At 39.5% G+C, this 25,225-nt stretch overlaps 2 protein-coding genes across 5 annotated transcripts; one reads left to right on the forward strand and one right to left on the reverse strand.

The window, feature by feature from the left end:
- Positions 1 to 884: 884 nt before the first annotated feature.
- LOC136243574 (transmembrane protein 131-like) lies at positions 885 to 14,548 on the reverse strand. Of its 3 annotated transcripts, none has more exons than XM_066035098.1 (29): positions 14,360 to 14,548; positions 14,234 to 14,283; positions 14,084 to 14,130; positions 13,865 to 13,984; positions 13,641 to 13,764; positions 13,160 to 13,273; positions 12,659 to 12,781; positions 12,485 to 12,565; positions 12,278 to 12,428; positions 12,166 to 12,222; positions 12,047 to 12,108; positions 11,853 to 11,958; positions 11,686 to 11,794; positions 11,179 to 11,332; positions 10,668 to 10,946; positions 10,031 to 10,168; positions 9,797 to 9,904; positions 9,657 to 9,743; positions 9,455 to 9,607; positions 7,734 to 7,936; positions 7,382 to 7,517; positions 7,121 to 7,230; positions 6,991 to 7,066; positions 6,500 to 6,645; positions 5,622 to 5,755; positions 5,165 to 5,354; positions 4,587 to 4,934; positions 1,428 to 4,386; positions 885 to 1,374 (listed from the first exon to the last, which is right to left on the reverse strand). In XM_066035098.1, exons 1-29 carry the CDS (start codon positions 14,475 to 14,477, stop codon positions 1,087 to 1,089), a joined length of 6,771 nt encoding a protein of 2,256 aa, XP_065891170.1. In that variant the 5' UTR covers positions 14,478 to 14,548; the 3' UTR covers positions 885 to 1,086. The 3 variants fall into 3 exon arrangements, with proteins under 3 accessions (XP_065891170.1, XP_065891169.1, XP_065891168.1); XM_066035097.1 differs by having other exon boundaries at positions 6,500 to 6,648; XM_066035096.1 differs by having other exon boundaries at positions 6,500 to 6,675.
- LOC136243575 (early endosome antigen 1-like) lies at positions 14,526 to 25,217 on the forward strand. Of its 2 annotated transcripts, none has more exons than XM_066035099.1 (22): positions 14,526 to 14,676; positions 14,825 to 14,949; positions 15,021 to 15,685; positions 15,759 to 15,895; positions 16,871 to 17,077; positions 17,131 to 17,165; positions 17,222 to 17,405; positions 17,622 to 17,714; positions 17,833 to 17,958; positions 18,286 to 18,417; positions 18,978 to 19,170; positions 19,360 to 19,484; positions 19,540 to 19,734; positions 20,247 to 20,387; positions 20,842 to 20,925; positions 20,982 to 21,098; positions 21,151 to 21,308; positions 21,763 to 21,928; positions 21,983 to 22,155; positions 24,261 to 24,425; positions 24,476 to 24,613; positions 25,031 to 25,217. In XM_066035099.1, exons 1-22 carry the CDS (start codon positions 14,668 to 14,670, stop codon positions 25,113 to 25,115), a joined length of 3,453 nt encoding a protein of 1,150 aa, XP_065891171.1. In that variant the 5' UTR covers positions 14,526 to 14,667; the 3' UTR covers positions 25,116 to 25,217. The 2 variants fall into 2 exon arrangements, with proteins under 2 accessions (XP_065891171.1, XP_065891172.1); XM_066035100.1 differs by having other exon boundaries at positions 15,762 to 15,895.
- Positions 25,218 to 25,225: the final 8 nt, after the last annotated feature.

Below are 25,225 nucleotides of genomic sequence, written 5' to 3' on the forward strand. Positions count from 1 at the left end.
TTCTTGTGTGTTGACATGCTAATACTACATAACCTACAAAGTGAAAGCTACCTTTATTGCTACGTTCCTAGTCTCTATACATAGCACTAGGCCTGGGCCTAATGTGCTCAAAATTTTACCTATTATTCTTTCCAGAATTTCTCAAAATTTTCTCCTATTATTTTTTTTATTCTTGTATCTAGCCTATTATTCCATAATAATTCTTAGTTTCTGTGGCTAGTCACTTAGTTTTCAAGATGCTCATAAGGAGTTTTGCCAAGAATTAATTAATAACCATTATATGAAGCATTCCATCTTATACACCATTTTAGTAACTATATGAGTAGTTACAACAAACTTAGAAAAGCTATGTGCAGTAACAACTAACAAGAGTTCATAATAATATAACTGGTAGTAAAATTTAAGTGCTGTCAATTATTGGCTGCAAGTGTACTTAAACTGTAGCTATAGCTACATACTATAGTGATATCAATCAATATACTCAAAGACTTGAAGAAGATACACTAGTATAAGATGTACAAGCTTCAGAATTGTAGATAATCATGCAGCTAAATCCCTGATACTGACTGCAAATTGTTAACTTGAAATGACCTGACTGCTCTATTAGAGTATATTTATCTTTTAGAAGCTTTTCAGCAATCACTCCTATTCTTGGTAACTTAACTTTCCTTCTAGCTATTCAAGAAGAGACACACCCCTTAATTCCACCAATTATTCCTGTAGACATCTGATAGTTCTACGATTATTCCTGTAACAGCCCCATTATTCCGGAATTATTCTCACAAAATTGGTGACCTATTATTCTCAAAATTATACCGGCACATTAGGCACAGGCCTACATAGCACTTTCTACATGCACCAAATGCAGCAGCCAAATACACAAATTTCATAGTATCTGGAATATAATTTATCATGTTACTTCTCATTACAATTAAAAAGTTACTAGCACTATGCTAAAATTGTCATTGTTATGCTATACGCTAAAGCTAGTCCTACTGTTCTATTATACAACACTCGTTCTGTATACTACTATTCAAATCGCATTCCAAGTTCAGTGGTCAAAAATACAAAAAACAAGTCCAGAATTCAATTGGTAGAGTTATCTTTGTTCTCAGAAGGGCTCGGAGTTGTAGCCCAGGGCAACAAGCTGCTGTTACCAGTGCCAGCAGCTGGGTCCCAAATGCTTCCAGGTCCATCAAACAAGCCATACATGTTGCCGGTGAACTTCGGAAAGTCAGTGGAGTTGGTGTCACTCATACTTGACAACGACTGATTTCTACTGTTGTGTGAGGAGCCCTGCCTCCACAGCATTGACACAGAACTGTTATCACCAACAGCTGATGAACTATTACCCCATGACATGTCTGACATGTACTAAGGAAAGAAAATTACAAAGTAACTTGCAGTAAAGCAGAAATACAACTCACCTTATCTGATCTGTTGGAGGAAACACCAGTGTCCCAGCCCAAATCTAATGGAGGGGGTCTTGGTTCATGCACAGCAGAGGAAAATCCAGAGCCAGGGGCTAGATTTAGTGAAGAAGTAGGGAACACTGGAGAAGTGGTAGAATGCAGATTTGGAATTTCACCATAATCATCCAGGTCAAAACTTTGCTGCTGTTGTTGCTGCAGTAGAAGTTGCTGCCTTCGCAACAGTTGCTGCTGTAGCTGAAGGCTTCCAGATTCATTTCCACCAAACTCTTCAATTCCCCAGGGAATTCCACCTCCTCTGTCTTGGATGACTTCACCAAATTGAGGATCCCCTAAACCAGGTGGAGGCAACCTCTGTGGCTGCTTACCAACACGACGATGTTGTAGAGTATGCAGGTAATGCTGACGAGAGTAACCAGGAGGAATATTATCATCGCTGCTGGACATGGTGGAATTGACACCCACAGGCCTGGGATAACCAGGGAACTGCTGCTTTTTAGGGCTCTCAAACATAGATGTAGGACTAGTGAGGGTAAGACCACCACCACCCATGTTCATGCCCTTGCGGCCGGAGGAAGCTGATATTATATTGTGAGAACCAGCAGAATAAAATGGTACGGAATCATCGGTGTTGTATGGCAGATTACTTGGCCGGCTATTACGTGCACACAGCTGTTGGTCAAAACTCTGTAATCCTGAATAGTCCTCCTCAAAGAATGTCTCACTGTGATCCAGACTAGAACGATGGTGACTAAAGTGAGGATCATGACCCATCCTGTCAGAATGCATCCTGTCAGAATGCATCCTGTCAGAGTGCATCCTGTCAGAATGTATCCTGTCAGAGTGCATCCTGTCAGAGTGCATCCTGTCAGAGTGGTAGCCCATTGAATGATGATACATATGGTGGGGCTGGGAATCATCTATCATTGTAGGACTGACTTTCTGCTGGGGGTGGTGGTGCATCATGTGGTGGCTTGAGCGCAACATCCTTGGATCTTCAAACATTCCCTTGTGGTGGTCACTGTACATGTTGTCCTGGTGCTTCTTGGGATGATAATGACGTGATGGCTGGGTAACTGATGGTGGCATAAAATCACCGAGGGTCTTCCCTGTCTGCAGTCGGCTAACTTCCATCCTGTTCATGGGCCTGGGCTCCTCAGGATAGTAGGAGTGTTCTTTGGCTCCCACAGTAGGTACAAATGGCTCAGCATTCAGTGACAGAACCCCACCATGGTCTGGCCTATTAAAATCACTTGGATAATGATGAGGATGATGTGGCATATTTCCTTGCATCATTAGATAGTTGTCTTCAGGCATCATCATGTCATTAGGTTTTGCCAAAGGAGATATCTTAGCATTAGAATGCAGGTCATACTTATTAGCTTCCTTTGCTTCTCTCTCTACCTTCATCTTGCTTCTGGTTGCAATGATGGTATTCTTGGAGAGAAGAGAAGCAGCTATGTCATGCGGAGATGTAAGCCGAATGCCTTCAGCTTTAGAATCAGGACTCTTTGCCTCCTGTTCTTCATTTTTGCTGGATACATCTCCATCAATTTGCTTGTTCTTAGCTCGAGGTTTGGCTCCACCAACAGGTGTAGTTGGTTTACTGTCATCTGGCTCCTCACTACTGGCTGACTTGGTCCTCTCTGTCGACTGTTTCTTTGATACTCCCACAATCTTCTTGCTAGTATATGATGTCTTGTCTGGCTTTCGACTAAATGGATCTGTATAGATTTCAGTCAACTTGAGAGTTTTCTTGTCATTAGTTTTAGGGTTAGGCTGTGCAGTCTCTTTGGTGATTTCTTCCTCAGGTGGTGCACTTTGACCAGTGGGACTATCATTGGGACGGTTACTTTCAGAGCATACAACTTCTTTATTGTCAGGTGGAGCAGTAGCTGCCTTAGTTGGTTTCTCATCTGGTTCGCCATTAGGGTTCTCGTCATCCAAATTTTCTGTAGATGTTGTAGACTCAACTTCAATACTTTCAGATGACAATCTTTTGTTTTTAATAAACTCTGCCATCTCAAGTTCACGATCCCTTTTCTTTTTGCTTTCCTTTTCTTCTCTCTTTGGTTGAGCACGTACTTTCTTCCTTTTGTCTTTCCCTTTCATTGAAACTTCCTTCTTTCCATTATCCTCTACATCGTCCTCGGCTTCTGCTCCACCATCCTGAGGGGCGTCCTCTACTGGAATGGCCTGTCCAGTACCAGCATCTTTGGTGAATGGCTTGACTTTGTCTCTGCTCTTTTCCTTCACCACAACTTGTTCATGACTTGCTTCCTTCTCAACTGATTCCTTCTCCAGTTTAGTCTTGTCCTTCACTTCAGATTTCCTGGCAGAAGCCACTTCGGTATTCTGTTGCTTCAATGACTTGCTAGACTGTTTTTTGGATAGTTTAGATCGCTTGGAATATGTGGGAGCATCTACAGTAGGTGATTCTGAAGTTGTTTGGGAATTGCTCAATGGAGGTGTCTGACTGGAAGAATCTGTTACGGCTACAATAGAAGGCGAAGTGAAATTATCTGCTTTACTGGTTGACTTTGACGGGCTACTTCGGCTAGTACCAGCCACTGCTGCTACAGGCTTTGATGACCTACTAGAAACCAGTTGCATATCATTATTGTTGGTAAGTTCAACAGTACTATTTCCACTGCTACCATCAGCCTCGTCCATTGACTGACTGTTGTCTCTACTCCTCTGTGATAAACCACTACTGTTACTATTAGCAGTGGTATGATTAGCCGAAGAATGATCTACTATATTCTGTAGGGACTTATGACTAGCATTTGCTTCTGGGTCATCCAGAGGTGCCTTTAGTCTTGCAGCAGTATTAGTATTACTAGGGGGCTCCTGAAAACTGGTGGTAGCAGTAGATTCCTGTGAGTTCTTTGGCACAGCACTAGCTTCACTGTACAAGTTACTTGACTTGCCAGGTCGAACAGTTTCTACCTGTGTCCTAAAAGAGGTACACATATCTGAATTAATCATTGGGCTGATACAATACAGTAAAGGGGAGAAACTTTTCTTTATTACACTATGAACTTGGTGGCAGCAAAGGAATACTGGTTTTGCCAAATGGTTTTACTGTATAAACCCTGCTTTCTGGTGCCAAAGTTTCCATTAAAAATTCCCAAATATGGTAAACTGTTTACTTACCCTGCAGTGGTATCACTGTGACTGATATAACCATCTTCAGTTAAGTTGTTCAGGTCAAATACAGAGGTGCCATGACGCAGCAGATCCAACTCGTAATATTGACAAATGTTGTTGAACTGTGCTGAGTATATTGCCATCATTACAACCACAACAAGCAGCAGGATCATAAACACTGCAGTGATCTTCGACAACAGTTTCTCGATGTCCAGTCTTGGCAGTGCAGCATAGCACAGTGGCAATAAACTGTGTGGCAGGGTAGCTAGAAGGGTGAATGCCAACTCCGTACTGTGTGTCATATGCAGGATTAATGTCCGTTGAATGCGTGACATTGTGAAATCTGGAGTGAAACTGCAATAAGAAAAAAGAAGCATAAATACCCATCAAAAATACAATGTTTGCTACACCAACAACAAAGTGTATGTTCTATTAGAGAAGGTTAGATAATTGCAGACTGAAAAGGATCATAGCATATAGCCCTTTACTTATACTATCCTACCATGGAAACCACAGCAGCAAATACATAGTAGTAAATAGCTGCTGCTCTTGCAAAAAGTTTGGTACATGTTCAATGAACTAACCTCACTCGTACATCCTTTGTTGCATTGGGTTCTAGCACAAAGTCAGTTGTGCAATTCTCGACTACAAAACCATAGTCAGTACAGCCATAGCTTCCAAAGTCCATGGACAGAACATGAAGGGGAAGCTGTCCAATGTTACGCATTGTGAATGTCTTCACTAGTCGCAACGAGTTGGCTGCTGCTAATTCCTCTGCAAAACAAACACGACAAAGTCATAACAACAACTGATTACATGGTGCACATAACATTTCAAAACAGTAATGTAATGCTGTGCAAAACCACAAAAAGTGGAATTTTGTTACAGTGCATCCCATCTACAAGTCTACTTAATAAATCAGATTATTAGAGACCATCAAAGCAATGACACTTAGTCTGATGTAGTAACAAACAGTGTCGGGTTATATGGATGTTTTGCATTTCATAAGAGCCAGACTGTGAGGAATCACATAGCACTTACTGTGACACTGTATCAAGGAGGCTTCTGTGTACTCAAACATCAGCGGAGCACCGGGTTCTTTACCACCAAACAAAAGTTGTACAGCTACACCATATCCATGTACCATGAGAGCATCCAATATTGTGAGGTTACTCCTACAATGTAAGATGATATGGTATAACTAATTTCAAAATATCATAGCATCTCAAAACAGACAAACATATATTATACTAATCAAGCTCAAACTATATACCTCTGTATTACTGTTTTTTAGGTTCTAGTGTGTGTATTAAAGAGACCACAAAAGACTTATATGACAGATGGACAATATAATGTTGTAACAATTTTCTAACAAGCCATGAAATTTTTTCAACTGTTTTGGAATTAAGGAGTTAGTTTCTAAAATTAGAATGAGGAAACTGGTCAAACCAGTTATGCAATCACCACACGGACACATTGTGATCCAGTTGTCTTTATATTTTCCAGCTAGATTATAATACACTTGAAAAGATTACAGTATACATGTACACGTATTTATCACAGAAGGGATCACGTCGGTATGTTTGATATAAACCTTCTCCCTTTCAACCAGATGATTGTACTATGACAAAAGCCCATTCAATATAAATAATACTTTCACTAACCAAAACAAGACTTTTTGTTGATGATATTTATGTGACAAATGAAAGCCCCATTTACATATTCTCCAACAACATGCACTTGTTTCATGCTCTACAGTAGCAGTCAACTGTTGTACAAATAAAACACCATGGTTGGTTCTCCATGCTAAACCCTGACAGCTCTATAATTTTGTTACACTTTTTTCGTTACACTAAACATGGACCAAAAAGACAACTGGTTCACAAAGAGTCTACCACAAAAAAAATTCTGCTGTGTACCTTAGAAGTAGAAGAGAGGTGAAGTTCTTCTCCACCTTTGGAGAGAAGGCCACACGGACCACAGCAGATGATTGTGGAGGAATTAGACTGGTCACAGTGAGTGGGCTGTGTGCCACCGTCAGCCTGGTAGCCTCGTGGTGGTTCTCCTGCTGGGGCATATCAGTAGGAAACACATTCTAAAATACACAATACAATGACTACAATGAAACCTCACTAGTAGGGTCACCTATGAAATCAAGTGGTAGTGAAGTACATTTTGAGAAACCTATTAAAGCTGGCCACTATAACAAGGTGGCCATATTCCATATTTGAAGAGGTGGGCACTAAGTAAGGTCTCATTGCGTATACCTACAAAGTGCCTGAACATAAGAAAATAGGCAAATTGTAACCACTAGTTATTCATTATATACTGTAAAAGCTTGCAACTTGATATGTATTGTGTTGTAGTGTTGTGACACATACAGACTGGGACTTACTGCTACTGTACTTACCTCAAAAGCTTCTGAGTCTGGCAAATAAAATGTAGTCAGATCGGATGAGTCGAATATGCTAGTGTTGAAACTGTACCTAGAAGAAGGAGGAAATTAGTTTTAACATACAAACACTACAGAGCAAACTTACTGTCCCTTTAGTAGACGCAGCACAGAGTCAGGGTTAGGGTATACTGCTAACATTAGAGCCTGCACTAGCAGTGGCTGGTTAGTTGGGTTGTTCACAGCAACATGCTGGACCTGACAAAACGAATAAACATGAAACAAGCAGGTGATGAACATGACACTGCACTATGCAAATGCACAACCACACTACACACTACGTATACTACACACACGCACGCATGCACACGTAAATGTACATACCACACACACTCAGAGGGTCACTCACTGAGGTGTTCCCTAGTAATGTGGTCGGAAAACTGATTGTGGTATTTGATAACAGTGAAGGCCAGTGTAGCTGAGCCTCAACATGTATCTCATAATTGCTACTCATGTCCGTCTCCAATATCAGAGAAGCTTGTATCCTGTATGCATAAACACCAGTAACACTACACTGAGTCAGATCACTAGCTGTTGACTCTATGTAAATGAATACGTAATACTAGACCAATCAGAGTCTTGGTAAAATGTATACCCTGGTAATTTAAATTGACTTCTATATTACCCTAGTGTTTATACAAGGCAGGCAAATTATACACAACACAAGCATACTACACATGTATACATGCACACACACATACCTCTTCATTTTAATCTTGCTCCATAATCCCCTGATCAACTTGTAGTCTCGAGCGTCATTCTCAGCAACGCGTTGATTACTGATCCCATTGAGACTGTTGACCCAACTATTAATTGAACTGCGTCCATCATCCTGATCAAGCCCCAGGTATGGTTTTGTTGACAACCAGTCCCCCTTGCTGGGATCAAAGACGATGGTGCCCATCTGAAAAACAACGCGTCAATTAGTGACTGATTATATTTGTTTGCACAAACCATACATAGGAAAAGTCCCCTTACAAGTCAACTTTTTGATACCATTTATATTACTAAAGACAGGATTTACCGCATCACAAAATTCCCTGGCCCTTTAAACCACACAAAGTACAAATATTTATTCAATCCACCTAAGAAATGCTTATTAGTGGTAAACATCATTATATTTTTATAAGTGGCTCCATGTACTTCCTTCCTAATAATTTCCCTGTACATTTCTGGCATCACCAACGAAAATACTACTGAGGAGGGTGTCATAAGGAGAGAGAAACATTAATCATGATGAGGAGCACTAACACAAACACACTACACATAACACTGGCATGCATGCACTCAACACACACGCACGCACGCATGCAGCACGCACACACCCACACATCTCTATGACAAACATGACACACAAGAGAGACCAGTACTGACACTTGTTAAACATGGCATAATTTACTGATTAACCAGATTTTCCCAGCACGACGGTATAAAACATGCACTGAGTGTAATTCCAACATGCTAGCGTTTCTTTTGTGCATCGTACGATGCGCTAATCCTGAAGTGAGCACAGCCATAAAGGTCCTGTTTCTGAGATAACCGGATAATTTGTGTACTATTACAGGTGTATTACATAACCTGGTAAACTGTTCTCTTGAAAATAGGGCTATTTGGGATATATTTGAGTTGATAGTCATGTTTTGAACAATGATAAGTCATTATAGATAGGCAGCAAATGGCTTTTGTTAGTTTTTCAGATGTATGGCATGGTTCCATCTTGTGCATATACGCATGCGCGACACTGGATTTGTGATAAAACTCGAAGAAACCAGCCGTGAAGATGACGATTCAGTAAGGAGACAATGTAATATGAAGTAGTTTCATATACTGTAACACTTATTTGTAGAGTTTATCTGTGGCCGCCTGTTTCCCAAGGCTACTTTTAGTGTATTTTGGTTTTATTTACGTAAACAAAAACAACCCAGTCAAGATTGTCAGTCCACAGCATTTTCGTACAGGTATAGTAACCAAGTAGTTTAGTGTACAGTGAGGCTTATACAGCATGATTCAGCGTGTCCTAGTTTTACCAGACCACCAATTGTCAAGCCATACACAAGCAAGGGCAACAGTATCCAAAACTTGGCATCAATATGGCTTCCAAATACATATACAGAAGCTGCATCAGCTAAACTGATTGCATCATTGGTTATTTATTAAACAGCATATTTCATCAACAGTTATGCAGCTGGTCTTCATAAGGTGCAGGGACATATGATATCTTTTGTATGAGCAGAAAAGTATTTTTTATGGTAGAACTGGCAATCCTTTTTCACTATTTTCACTCTGAAGATTGGCAATTATACCACAAAGTTTAAAAAGTTTAAGCAAATTATGTTAACCATTCAACAATGAAATTCAATTTACCCTCTTATGGTGTAACTAGTGGTCAATTAGATGCTACACATACACACACACACTCTACCTGGGTCATCTTCTCTGACAGTAGCAGTGGATTGCCTGCCTCAGGAGGGACATAGTAAAACTGTGGGTTTGGCGGGTTAGGTTGGACCGATATGACTTTCACTGGTTGATTGAAAAAACTCCAAACTGAGAAGCTGGTATTCACCATCGTGAACTGAAACAGAATTTCAATGACTTAAACAGCCAGCTTACATATAGCTCACCGGGTGTGCATGACTGAGTAGCACAACCTCTGGCTCCACCTGCAGCGTGCCTAGGACCACTTTGTAAAACACTGGGATGTGTAGCTCCTGTTAAAAGTGTATGTATGCAGTCAAATAAAGAAAGCTTCCGTTTACTGTACCTTTCCGAGAGATGTCTTTACTAGTATTTCACCTTCATGCCTGCCCTTAATGTCTGGTTTAGTGATGTTGACTTCAAACACTGCTTCATGTCCAACATCAATGGTAAACTGGATCAATTAGAATGTATGCCATTACACACTGAATGACTGTCACACACAGACACAATACACGCTACATACACAAACACATACTACATACTAAAACACACACACAAACATAAACACATCACTTACCGGTGTCCGATGAGGTCTGTACACTGTAGCAGCATTACCCATTTCCATCATTCCCTGCAGCTCTACTGATGGCTGCACATACATCAATTCCACGCTGGCATAATCAACACCCTTCACTTTGTAATCAGTCACTGATATCTAATGCATACACAAAACAACAGTGACATTTCAAATAAATGATGGCTAATCATTTTGTCCATTTTGTCAACCCAAAAACAACGAATGCCATTTCACACACAATTGGATCACAAACTGTTAAAAGCCACAACACAATATCATTATATCAAAATGCAATACAACATGTGGTGATAATGAAATGTATAAGCCAATTTGGCAATGCCACACATTCAACACACACACGCGCACACATGCACGCACACACTAACTATTAACACAAGTATAACTACCACTCTTACAAATCTATTCTAGATTTTCTTAGATTAACAAATTGAAGGGTTTCAGCATTAAAATAACAATTGAAATTTTACTTGAGGCTTGGAAGATTTTAAAGATTTCTCCAAGGGGACTTTTAGACAAAACCAGAAGTTTAATGTTTCTACAACCAGTGACAACAGATGTAATCCAACAGAACTACACTACACTACAATGTTATGCATATGATGTATTACATACATACCTTTACTGGGTTGATATTAATCACTACAAATCGCTTGCTTATAGTATCCGTATATCGCATCAGTCCATACTCTAGTGAGTCTTTGTCAATATCCTTCACCTCGTACTTCAGCTTGCCATCATAGCAGTGCAAAGGTATGGTGAAGAAGGATGAATTGGTATGTAGACGCAGTGACGTAGAAAACTGACAGTCTGAAGATGTGGGAGAAAATGTCACTGAAAACGGCTTTTGCCATCCCATGTTTGGATAGAGGACATATGGACCTTTTGTAAAGTTTACCTAAGAAGAGATAGTCTAATATAATCAAAGATTCTCCAGTGTGATATTACATCACACCTACACTGCTAATCTTCTAATTAACTATGCTACAAAACATGGTAACAAGAATAATAGCAAGCCATATCGTCAACATCACTCAGCTTTAACAAGAATGTCATCACAGGGATATTAAATATAGCTAGTGCCCTGCTCTATGGCTTGAACTGTCACCATGCAAACAGAAATATCATACCATAAAGTGTTCCTGAGCCTTTGCTGGCAGTCTTACATCATAGACTGTGATCGGGTATGGGAATTGATTGGCCAGAGACATGTTCCTAGTGATAGCCTTGAATGGCGGTTTCCCGACTTTAAACAGCGTCTGGGTTTTCTCGTAGGTCATTGCCCTGTAAATAAGAAGGCATACAAGCTAATAGTAGTAGTTTTTTTCAGTGCACTGTTCACACTTTAAAATTAACTGAATTCATTGGTTAGGATAAGCCTTAATAAGATAGCCAATTTGTCTGGGAAAACTCAGCTGTTACAAGTTAGCTTGGTTGACACAACCACAAAGCAGGCACTGTGGCTGACTGCAACAATTGACAACAGGCAGGCGGCATGTAGCAAAACATGGGGGATAAAGCTGTCTAAAAGCTTGTAAGTACACAGCTATTAACATGTTAACACCTCCATAACATGCTGACTAAGTGTTAAGTGGTGACAGTTAGCCCTTACTTTAAAACCTCCCACCCTAACTAACCCTTGCAAAACTGTAGCTTCATAGGGAATCTCTAGTATATCACTTGAGGGATCTTCAAATATTACAACAATCTTTCCCTGATGTTGAGACACATCTTGAACTTTATCCACTGTAGTTAAGAGAGCTTAGTTAACAACATGGATGAACATGTAGTACTCAATGCTTACCGTGATACAACACTGTGGCGATCTTGATGTACTTAGCACTTTGACGAAGTGTTGTTGGTGTATATATAACTTGAATGGCATCATTTGGTGGAACAGTTGTAATACTCTATACACAACAATATAAACACAATCTAGTATACTTTTGTACCAGGCTAAATTTTCACTTTCAACCAAGACACAGAAAAAAAACTTACCGATACGTGCACATTCCCAGGACCAGCATTAAGCAAGAAGAGTGGAACAGGTTTTCCTTCATCTGTCACCAATATTACATAACTCCAATCCATACAGAGTGTATAAATATTGCACTTACCACCACTCTTTAGCAATCCAAAATCAATAAATTCCCGTGACAAAAATATCCCTGTAGCTACTCAGATACAGCAGGTATGCATTAATCAGTTTTCATATCACATCTTTCTTACCTTGTGTAACTATAACTTCAACAGGTAATGCTATTGGTGATTCTTCTAAAGTATAGTTAGTTCTTATACGAATAAATGAAGTATGGTTGTTAATGGAGCGACCAAAAAAATTCAGTTTTATAATTGGTTTCGTCTCATAAGGACGAATCTCCTACAGGACAAGCAAGCAACAATCAAACTTCTCCTGATAAATAACTCTAGAATTACCCATAGCGACTTGGAGCCTTCTATTTGACCCGTGAGTAGCTCTAAATGAAGATCACCTCCACTGGAATATATTTCTGTTACCTACACAACAATCAAGACATTCAATCTAAAACCATCCATGGATCTACATGCCAACTGGAATGCTTAGTAACAATGTATTATCTTCACACCCACCTGTAAAGCCGTACTGTGTGGATTATACATGGAAATTACTGGAGAGTAAGTAGCATTTAATGGCATCTTGATCCCCAAGAATGCCCTTAATCGGTAGGGATTAGGTACACTGGTGCCATACACCTGTGTGTACATGTATTTTATAACAAGACAGTAATATAAACACTACCAAATGTGGCTTGCTGGTTCATACCTGCCTCACGCCACAGTTATGTTGTAATGGTTTACACGCTACTAATGTGTGGTAGTTTCCACGATGCCTTATATGCTATTTTACCCACAATCCTATGTATGGCGCAACATGCACTGCAAGGGTTGATCCAACAAGCCAGCACGGTGTGACTCAGCATAAACATACGTACAGTGCTACCCACACAAGAAACAATTACAGCTGTCACACAAACAACTTCTGCATGTACACCTCAACACCCAAAATATAATGTTGACAGGAATTGCCCCCAATGTTAACCCCATGCAGATGGAGTAAAGGATGTTTCATACCTCATATTTGAAGGTCCCCAATGAGGTATGGATGTAAAGAACTGTGCCCACACGGCCAACACGCCGTGGAAGAAACACAATATCAAATGTGGTGGAATCTCCAGAGCGTACCACCTACACACAAAAATATACATTCTTGGAAATATGCAACAATTCTTAAGTCCACTAATTTTACTTATAGTATTATACAGGGCTCAACCCAGAATATAAACCTAGAGGGAGCAAAGTAAGTCGCTTTGGATTCTAGGGGGGGTCTGGGGGCATGCTCCCCCAGGAAAATTTTGAAAATTCAGGTGTAAATATACTCAATTTTGGTGAAATTTTACTGTGATGCCATTGAATATTGACCATTGGATTATACAACTTTGAGATCAATTAAACCTTTCCATTTCTCAAGGCTTTAGGTATAAACCTAGGGGGGGCAATGGCTAACCCAGAGGGGACCTGTGCCCCCCTAGATTAACCCCTGGTATACACTTACCTTAGACTGGAAAAATGAAGGGTGGAAATCAGGCGTGTCCCCAGAAACAGATGTTAATTGCAATGTCTGTAAAGGACTGGGGTTGTTAATAGTAACTGTTTTGATCTGTGGCATCCCAACAGGTCTAGATGAACAGATATATTTGAAATGACTTGTAATTCAAAGCAGGTGACAAATTTTTAAAAATACAAATACGTTGGCAGGAAGAGTGAAGATAGACTTACACTTCTTTGAAGTCAGCCAGTGATGGTTGCATTACAATGGGGTGCTGTGTAAGCACAGGCAGTGGGTGCTGATGGTCCACCTTTTGTTCTTCATGCTTCTCATCAACAACTGCAGCTTGACTAAAAAAAAAAAGTAAAATTGTTTACCACAATATTGTACAGTACAAAAAACAAAATTAGGGTGTGTCATTATAACATTCAAGTTGGTTTATCCCTTACCTTTTACTGCTAGGTGCTGCCAGAAACGGCGACACAACGCCTGCAGCCTGTAACACAATATACAACAATTATTCAATCGGTATTATGACTAATAAAAACAAAACAGGTCACAGAACATTATAGCAAAACATAGTGAAGGTACATTCTTACTTGTAAAGGATTAGTGAGCACAACGTGAGAGTCTTCATTGTATGACGGGTCTGTCAACATAAAATTAAGCTCACTTGATGTACTAAAATTTACTTGAGACGACCAGAGATGCGTTGACTGTCTTACCTCTGCTGCCAGAAGATCGCGAGTTTATCGGTTCTTCGTCGGCTAATCTTGGTAGGGTTAAAAAACATACTAAGAGTACTAGAAACGATAAACAAAGCGACCTCGTGGAAACCATCATTTACTTAGTACGATAATTTGCTACCCTAAAGTCATCCTCGTTATGTAGGAATGTATGCACTCGTGTACTTCCTTAAATGGGTATGAGTTACTAAACTTGGAAACATGCTAACATTGCTATGGCAACGTTTTGCGGGTGTGCTTTGAAGTGCGGTTGTAGAAATTTTGCGTTGATAAGCTTTCGATAGGAAATGAGCGAGGTACGAAACAATCACTGATGTATGATTAAGTGTTTGCAAAGTGATCAATAGCATGGTGGGCAACTTGTAGAATATAACAACAACCACGCCCACCTGTTAATAGCTAATAATGCTGATCACAAAATTTAAGAATTACCTTCTCTCACAGACAGATGATATCACTGCCATCAAGGATAGTTTTATCCTGGACGGTGTCTCCTGGGAGATTGATGCTAATATGAAGCTGCGGCACCTGTGGAAGAAGCTACAAAGGACTGAAGATGCTTTGAAAAGGTTTGCTGCAACACTTTCCTATGTAAATTTTGTGTATTAGTGACATTGTTATTACGTACTGTTGTATGTAGTTCTCACAGTGAGAACACCACACTTAAGAAAGAGAAGAAGGAAGAAATGGATGCCATTCAAAAATATCTTGAAAACATTCGGAACTTGAGTAGCCAGAAGGAACAGCTAGTGAAGGAACTAGAAGATGAAAACAGGTTGTTGAAGTCTAATGCTACTCACGTTGATCAGATACAGGTAGAGAATGAGGCATTGCTGGCACAAATCCATGCAATTACTGAGCTGACTTCAAATGAAGAACTCCAACAGCAATTTACTGGGAAAACTGTAGTTGAACAGGTTCAGGTCTTGTTGGAAGATCGATCCTCTGCCTCAGCTGAGAACAAAGCCTTACAGAGTGAATTACAAACTGCAAGGAACTCCCAGTCTAGCTTACAACAGCAGCTTAGAAAAGCATTAGACAATCTAGAAAAAGAGAAAGAAAGTCACCAAGTTATAATGAATAGCAGAAAAGATCAAGAAGATAACACAAAGCTGGTGGAAACTTTAAAGAAAGCACACGAAAAAGAGAAATCAGAGCTGTTGCAAAAATATTTCAAGATAAACACACAGATGGCAGAAAGCAAGCAGAAAATTGCCAGATTACAAGATGAAATTAAACAAACAAAAACCTTATCATCTGAGCAACATCAAAAGGAGCTGTTGAAGGCAAAGAGCAGTGCAGAAGGTAAACAGCTTGTCAGTTTCATTCTTGTGTGATATTCTGAACATATGTGGTACATTAAGTTTACTTACCACAGCAGCAGTTACAACCAAGTTGAAGCAAGTACACGAGGCTGAACTAAAGAGGATTAGAAAAGACAGTGAAGTTGCATTGGCTAAGTTGAAAGCCGAGCTGAGCTCTGTGGCTGGGGAACGAGACACTTTCAAGCGAAAGGTAGCTGCTACAATTGCTTAGATTTTATATATATGTAAAGTAGAAAAATGATTGCTGGATCAATTTATTTAGTTTTCATAGCTAACTAGCAGCTATTTATGTAGTACTAAAGATTCACGAATATTTTAATCTCAAATCATTATGAAGCCAACTTCTATGTAGTAGGTAGCCAAGTTATTGCACCATGTTCTCACCTTTCCTGCTTTTTATTGCTGATGGAGAGCTTCCTAATTTAGAGGTTCAGGAAAGGTGCATTGTGTCGAAGTATATTGTTAGGAGGACAGGAAACAGATTCCTGATTTACCAAGACAGCAGCTTAATATTATTTCTGTGTTGCCAGGTGTATTTTTATTGCAAAGCTTTAGCTAACTGAGCCAGGAAATTTGTTTCCTGTCTGTAATATTTTTTTATTACATAACCCCATATCCTGGCAACAGGAAGTAGTGTGATACAACAATGCATAATAGCTTTATACACCTTTTTTATTTGCCAGCAAACTAAGATTGTTGGTATTGCTATGTTTCTTTGTCTATGCCAGTCCTGTGATCTTCTCATGATATAGGGGTGTTAATTTTATAGGGGACCATGTAATGGACGAAATATCATTGATACCATCAACCACTTTGACAATTGTCAACTATAGTATACGTGGCTGTAAGTAACCCAATCCAGCATTTACTAGCTATATCAAGTAACCCTGGTTATGATAGCAATACATACAGAGAAAGAGCGTTCTAACATTGCTGAACTTTCTATATAACTCAGATAAGACTAGCTAATTGACATAGTTTATCAAATGAAGGCTATACTAACATGTGCATGAAATTCTAGCCTTGACTCTGAGGGTGTTGGGAAATCAGTATTAATCTAATAACATTTTATATATCTGCTGAATCATATACATTGATAAGGTTTTACAAAGAATATGGCTTTCTTTGCCAGAATACAGCAGTTGTTATTTTTATGTCTATATAGTTGTCTGATTCAACAGAGCATTTGAGGGACATTCAGGAGCAGATGAAAATGTTGCAGCATGATCAGACTACAAAGACCGAGTCACAGATGGTCACTGCACAGGCTGAACTCTCACGTATGGAGCACACCAATTCCACCCTTGCCAGCAAGATGGAAGCACTTAAAGCTGAGCTGAAGGATGCACAAACAAGAGAGAATCAATTAAAAGTGAAAATTACTTTGACATCCTTCACTGGTCAATGTTTTTATCGATTGTTTAGGACAGCTTACTAGAAGTTGATCAGGAAGTTGATAGGTATGGTCGATTTATCACTATGTAGAAGCCTTAGCCATGATGGTGTTGTTTATTAGTTATAAGCAACAGCTACATCATGCCAATAATGAGATATCGGAACTCACTAATCAGTTGCAAGAAACGATAGCGTCGAGGGACTCAGAGACCAGACAACTTAAAACTGCACTAGCAAACACAGAAAGTGCCATGCAAACATTACAACAAGAACTACATACCAGCACTGCACAGATGGCAGCCCAGGTAACTGAGCAAATTAAGGGAAAAATGGTCATGGCAACCCGATATTACTGCTCGCTTGTTATATGTGTAACAACATTCACTGCTGCCAAAACAGTACTATGCAATTACAAGTACTTGTAATATGTGTGTAGTTACCGATTAGTTCTGGTGATTACACTACAGTGTACCATAACTTCAATTGTATTCATTGAGCCAGTGTTTTTCTCTGTTTCACAGGTGAGTAGACTTGAAAGAGAACTAGCCAACTCCACTGACAAGGTTTCCCATCTTCAGTCAGAACTACAGAGCCACCAGGACAGGAAACTTGAGGTGTATATACTGTCTCAACCCACATGTGCTGACTCATTACAGTGTAGCTAATCTTATTACATTTTGTTGAGCTGTAATAATGGGTGTTCTTCAGTTGTGTGGCTTTCTTGTTGGTTAGACTGAGCAAGAACTGAAAGCAGAACTAGATTCCATTAGGGAGGAGGTAGACAGTGAAAGGCAGCGTCACAAGGAAGCCAGTGAGATGAACGTCCTTCTGACTGCCCAACTAGAACAGAAACAAAAGGCATGTGATCAAGTTATTGTATGTACGCTCACCATCATTGTTCATGTTCAGTTACAGCTACACTGTTGGATGAGGTGGTTAAATGCATGAAACCTCACTTAGGAATGGAGGTCCCAAACATAGCTAGCACATGTAGTTTATAGTTTCATTAAATAATTATTAATAATTAGTCACATATGTGTATGGCCTAATGTGAGGTTTCACTATTTAACAACCAAAAAATTATTTTAAACTTGTAACAGATGGCTATATTGTCAGTTTTCAGGAAGTTTACAAGTTATGGATTATTTAAAATATTTATGTAATTGTGTTGTGTTAATGCTGCAGGAATTGCAAGCAACTGTGGACAGCCTGACCAGTCGAGAAGAAGCATCTCAGCAGCAGAAATTACTGCTCAGTGGAGAGAAGCAGAAGATGATCAGCGAGCTACAGATTTCTACCTGTCAGCTCACACAGAAGGTATAATAGCCAACACTCAGTTGTATGACTCACCAACAAATATACCACATGACATAGTCATCTATAATGTACCGATGCCTATAGAATATAAACAGAGCAAGCTGTCAAAATTGTCACTGTGTTCCATGCAGGGATGTACACTAACTTGCTTCCACCTATAGTTGTCAATGACCACATCAAGTAGGTCCCAAACATATCTACAGTGTACTTTAATGACCTTATCAATAAGACTACCCTGAAATAGTGGCCAAGTCAAAGATGTCCCAATTTCCAAATGTAGCTAAGGTGTACTTCAGTACCTCATTAGTAGGGCAACTTCAATATTGAGGCCACATTAGTTTGGCCCTATTAATGAGGTTTCATTGTTCTGAAATGTGTAGTTTATCCAGATATAGTTATAGCTTGCTACTGGAACCTATTGCATGCCTTTTAAAGACCATATTGGGCAACCAAATAAATGTTTGCTGGTACATAATGTATGGGCTTTCTCTAGACGAAAATTGTAAATTCATCCTGTATTGTGTCCTTTATAAGTCATTGTGGTAATTTAATCTGTTTAGCAAGAGTCCATCAATCTGATGGAGGTAGAGTTGAACAAGATGAGGGAGCAGAACTCCTTGCTAGTGAGTGAGACAAACCAACACAGGGACTCGATGGCCAGTCTCAGAGACCAACTTGCCTCCACTGAACAAGAGAGAGAACAGTTGAAACATGAAACCGAGCAACTGCAAGAAGACAACAGACAAAAAACATGTAAGTCATCATAATCATTCTAATATCTACTACCTACACAACACACTTGGGTCATCTGTTGTCATCTCAATGAACTTCCACCATAGGGCTTTGTTATCTAATTGCAATCAGCTTTAAATATTTTCAATATGTCATATGTGGTTGTATGTGTGTGTGTGTGTGATTCTGATTGTCATGATGTCCGTGTAGCCAACTGCTCCAAGCTACACTCCCTTCAAGTGCAGCATGAAGCCACCATATCACACCTTCACACACAGATCAAAGAACTTAAAACCACATGTAGCCAGGCAAAACAGGAGAGCTCTGCCATCAAGGTCTTAACAAAATACTGCACATTTCAGCCATTAAATTGCATGGCACAACACTTAGGCAAAACAACATGTTGATGTTGAGAAACTGAAGGAGGAAAACAGAGCCTTGATGGAGGAGAGAGATGCGTTGAGTACAAGACTGCAGTCGGCTACTGATACGTACAAATCAGAGAAGGTACGCCGCCAGGAGGAGATCACACACTTGCAGAAGATGCTGCAAGAAGCACAAGTCCACTCGCAACAACAAGCTAAGGTAAACAGTACAACTCTTATGTTAACCAAAATGCTGTCATGACAACTAGTCTGTTAGTGAATAGCTTCTCCATTATTCACTCTTGGTTGCATGTACAGCTAGCTATCACGGAACACTAGGGGGGCTCTCAGGAGCTCCACTACTAAAACTGTATCTAAAAGATTTAATAATGGAATCAATGGGAATATACTGTAGAATGAATTCTGCTCAAACCATTCTATTGTGTGGTTCACTTATAACAGCCTACTCAGTTTAATTCCTCGAAAATGTCTTAAATTATTTCCCACAAAGTATCTAAGTCTTCTACATAAGGGTCCACACAACTCATCAGATTAGAAAGTTAAACTGCATGTTCTTTACAATAAGGGTTTATGTTTATCTTATGCAGGACATAAAATAAGTTTCTCCCACTCTGTAGTTACCTGGTAGCAAGACTTGTACACTTCAGTGATGACACGATGCCAACTATAACACAACTTAGCTGCCATTATTATGAATTATGTATCTAACAGGAGTTGCAGGAGAGCAGCCTGAAGGTGTCACAGTCGCAAGCAGACAGCACAAAAGAGTTACAAGTAGAGCTACAACAGTGCAAGGAGAAGGTGACTTCTCTGGAGGAGGAGAACCACAAGTTGGACCTGCAAGGCAACAAGGTGTGCAGTAATACATATACCTTGAGGGCAATAGATCTTTTTTAATCTGATTGACTTGAGTGTATATGTGGATGATACTCGAGTTTGTCTCTATTGAGATTGTAACCATTCCGTCTACATGTACATGGGATTGTATAGATTTGGGGCTGTATCAGTCTGTATATAACAATACTGCTACTTTGTTATGATTTTAACTGAATAGTAAGGTATTAATCATACAGTCAACCATGTAACATGAGTATCAAACTAGCCAAGTACACACATGTAATTAAATTATCAAAGCCAACGTTTATGGGTAATATACCTTATAAGGCTGACTGTTGTTGCATAGCCTGTATGGAGCTATAACTGATGCCTTATGAGTGTACACTGTTTTTTTATATATTATATTCAAGTTCAGTGGAAGTGTACGATAAATAGCACATGCGTCATGCTGTCATTCATACATGTGCAGCTGCAAGCACAGTTAATGGAGCTTGAAGAGAAAGCGGCGGTTGCTGGAGCCAGTCAACTCACCGCTGAGCAGGAGTTATCTAAAGTACGTGTCCCATGCTAAACATACCATGTTACTGTCATCATTGCTGTGGTTGACAGCAAGTGAAACTCTGTCGACGTGCAGATTCAAAACTAGCAAAAGCTCTCAATGAAAAAACAGCCATCCAAAAGGAACTACAACAGTCCATGGAGACAATTGAAAAATGCAAACAAAAAGCAAGTGTAAACTGTGATCAGATACGCTTCCTATTACCTTATATATATATAGATTGAAGACATGAGTGAGAAAATGTTTACAGAGTCACAACAAAGAGACTGGGTTACTAAGGAGAAAGACAACATTGAAGAGCAACAACAACAGAAGGCTTTACTTCAGTCACAACTGGAAGAGACCAAGGAGTTGTTACAAAAGGAGAGACTCAGTGTGTGAGTAGTGTAACAGCAGCAGTAGCAGTAGTAGTGTCTAATGACTAATGTGCCATGATGACTAATGTGTCATGATGAGTATGTAACTATTGAAGTAGCTATATGGCTTGACACAAAGTAGTTGCATAATAGTTTTGCATTCCAACCATGTGTAGTAGCTAATGTCATCTAAATCATTGTGTTTGGTACACAGGAAATGGGTCACATACTTTGAACTGTGAATCAATGCTTCTTTTAAGTGACAATACTTAAACATCGTAATTTGTATGTAAAGATGGTGTGCTTTTTGTGAGTATGTGTACATGCATCATGCATGATGTGTGTGTGTGTGTGTGTGTGTGTGTGTGTGTGTGTGTGTGTGTGTGTGTGTGTGTGTGTGTGTGTGTGTGTTTGTGTGTGTGTGTGTGTGTGGATGTGCATGCCTGTGTCATGTTGTACACATCATTCCATGCAGTGCTTTGTTGAAACAGAGTCAGGAAGCATTTACAGAACAGATGACAAATCAAAAACAAATTGTGGCACAACTCGAGACTTCACTGGCTGGTAAGATGGAAGAAAACCTTGAGCTTAAGTCTTCTGCAAAAATACAGAAGCAGAGAGCTAAGAAACTACAAGAACAGGTACAGTGACCGTAATATTCATGCAGACTGTGTACGCTGGGCCACACATTACAGATTAAACAGCTAGAGACAGACAATCAGTTAGAAAGAGAGAATGTGTCTTCTCTTCAACAAGAAGTAAACATTTTACAACTTGAGATTCTCAGCATGGAAGGACGATTGGAAGGAGAGCACCAGAGAATGAACAAGAAGTCGAGAAGGTCACTGGATAAACTTCATTCTTCAAAGTAAGAAACAAATCTGTGTAGTCCATTTAGTGTGAGTCAGTCAGTCAGTCAGTGCCCCTCCACTGCTACATGCTTAGGACACATTCTGGGGGTGGGTCTAGGGTCTGGCAATGGGAAGTCGTACAGAATTCTTGAAAAAATGTGCCATACCGTGAGTGTTTCAGTAAAGCTCTAATTTTGTTGTCTTTGCCATGGACTCATCAGCAGTTGAACCACACTAATTTTTTTCCTCAGTCTGGCTGATCCGGGGCCACTACAAATAGTTTTCCAGCCCACGGAATGTTTACGGCACAATAAGAAAATTTTCAACAATTCTGCAATCGGCTGTATTAAGGCTGTAGGTACATGGAGTAGAGGGCCAGCCCCTCAACTGTAGACATACAGTACTTGATTTTGGTATAGATTTCCTTTAATGTACTGTACAAATACCTAACATTGCAGCTCATGCTTTCTAAGTGGTCTTCCCTAAATGTCAGTGCACTGTACCAGTATTGATTATCATGAGTGACTTTTGACCCAAATAAATTGTAACATATATAACTGTGGTATATATGCAAAGACAGTCATAGCTCAGCTCAAAAGTATCAGTGTATAAATAAACTACACTTGGAAGTTTTTGTCATGTGGTGACTGTTCTATTAGAGTATTTTGATCTTGTGTGAACCATAAAAAGTGTGTTTATAACGGGAAAGCATTTACTTTCTATGCACCCCCTTCAGAGGTTATCTAGGGAGTTGGGATACTAGCCCCCACTGGTGTCCCCCTCCCTCCCAGGTTTATACTAAAAGCTATGATACATAAGACCCCCAGATTATTATTCTGGATTGAGCCCTGCCCTTGGATCTGCCCCTGCTTATCCAAATCAATTTTGTGTGGCTCAAGCAATGGTATATGTGTTTGCAATATAGTTCGCAATTGAGCATGCATATTGGATTCCATTCTAGATAGTGTGGTTTCTTGGGCTCTCCCAGACTGAAACTCAAGAGTAATATTGCATTTGCTGGAGAGTACGAAATGAAATACAAGTATTGAGAATACACGAAGATATATGAATAATTATAATATCTACAATGTCACACTTTGATACACCCATTACATCATGGTTAAGTACTCATCCACCCACTTGTGGCTTTATCCAAAATCCACATAATAGTGTAGTGGTTGCATCCAAATCTACATAGTGGTTGCATGGTTAGGACCTCCACTGAAAGTTTGTTTGATATAAATGGTTTGTTGGTTGTGATGTCACTAATACAATGTCATATTTTGGTAGACCCATGACATTAGGTTAAACCACAATTGTACACATTCACGTGCTACTTTCTTGTGCATTGCCATTACACCTTGTACAAGCTTTATCCTTTTCAGTTTGTGTTCGTCTTCCAGTGTCTACCAGTTAGCTTTTAAAATCAAATAATAATATACTTTATAGAACAGTCATAGTAGTCTGAAGCCAAAATCAGTTTATTACTGAAAAGATTACTTATTGTAAAGTAACCACCCATATAAATTGCTTCCCTTTGTGACAAATTGCTCCTCTAGCACTCACAAGCATGTTAAACCTGCAAGTGTGTTAAAGCACATCTAAGAATAATTAGCAGTTTATTTTATAACTGGCTGTGAAACAATGCTGTGGGTGATTTTGGACTATAGGCTGTTCTCAGCATGGAACCTCCCTGTTCAAATGTCTGACTGTGCCAGACATGGCTATGACCTTGCATAGGCATAGCAGATGCTCTTCTACTTTCAAGTTGTCAGAAATTTTACAGAACTGCCCCTGGTTGGTATTAAATAATGTACACTGCTCTTGGTATTGCTTTGTATAGCTGGAGGTATCACATTGTACAAAAGGCATGCTCCCAATATGTACTGTACAACAGGAGGAAATTTTGACAAAAGATTTGATGAATTTGACAAATCGTTTTCATTCGTCAAATTTTAGTTCGTCAAATGTCAATAAGCGCCTCAAAAGTCAGTATTTAGATTTCTTACTTTTCGTCAAATTTTAATTTGTCAAATTTTCCTTTTGTCGATATTTCCTGTTGTATGGTACCAGCTATCTTAGAATTTGTACCGCATATGTTTATCATAATTAATTATTGTAGGGAGAAACATACCAAAGAGAGACTTAGCTTAGAGTCCAGCATCTCCCAGCTGCAAGAAAACCTATGCAGTGCTAAACTGAGACTCGATAAGGAGACACAGTGGAGAGTGAACAACGAGGCTATGCAAAGAAAGCTCCTAGAGGAAAAGAGTCTACTCCTGACCAAGTAAGTGAATTTATTTGCAAAACTGGAATGATTCAGTGATTTCTCTGTAGGCTTGCTGCTGCTGAGAACGAGAACCAGCAGAAACAGAGACAGCTGGTGGATGCTGAGACACATATTAGCCAACTGCAACATGAAAATGAACTGATGCAGGTTAAAGCAAACTTCCACTCAAGCAATAGCAAAACTCTGTAAGTTCCAAGTAGGAATAATTCCCACATTGATCTTACAGACTTATGTAGTATTAGCAAGAGTTAATAATATGGGAGGGATTAGTATTAGTATTAGTATTAGGTGTACAGGTAAGGAGGCTCAAGGAGCCTGTAAAACCTGATCTTTACAAAAATTATTGCCTATTAATAATATGCATGAAGGAACAGCTTCTTTGGCTGGTTTAACAGGCCACTGTTGCACAATGAGATCCCTCTGGCTATAGGCTAATGGCTTGTCTATTTGCTGTCCCCTCCACTTAATTTTTCAGTCATCCAAGAAATAAGTGGTTGGGTATTTTGTTATGTGCAACTTAAATATAGAAGCTACCTCATAGCTGTATTGGTGCTAGCATGAGACCTTTACCGTGTATACTTTAAGTATGCTTACTTCTATAGGGAAAGTTCGGTGAATTTACTTGGAAGTTACAGCAGCTCACTACATGCACTGCCAACAAGAAGTGAACCACAAACCCCTACATGATACTATAGTTATATTTTAGATTGTTGTTTTTGTATTTAGATCAGTGAACGCTTTATTAGAGTGAAAATAATACATTTCATATTTCGTCGTATTTGAAATTAACTGGTAAT

The sequence above is a fragment of the Dysidea avara genome, chromosome 13, assembly GCF_963678975.1.
Source record: "Dysidea avara chromosome 13, odDysAvar1.4, whole genome shotgun sequence".
Classification (NCBI taxonomy): domain Eukaryota; kingdom Metazoa; phylum Porifera; class Demospongiae; order Dictyoceratida; family Dysideidae; genus Dysidea; species Dysidea avara.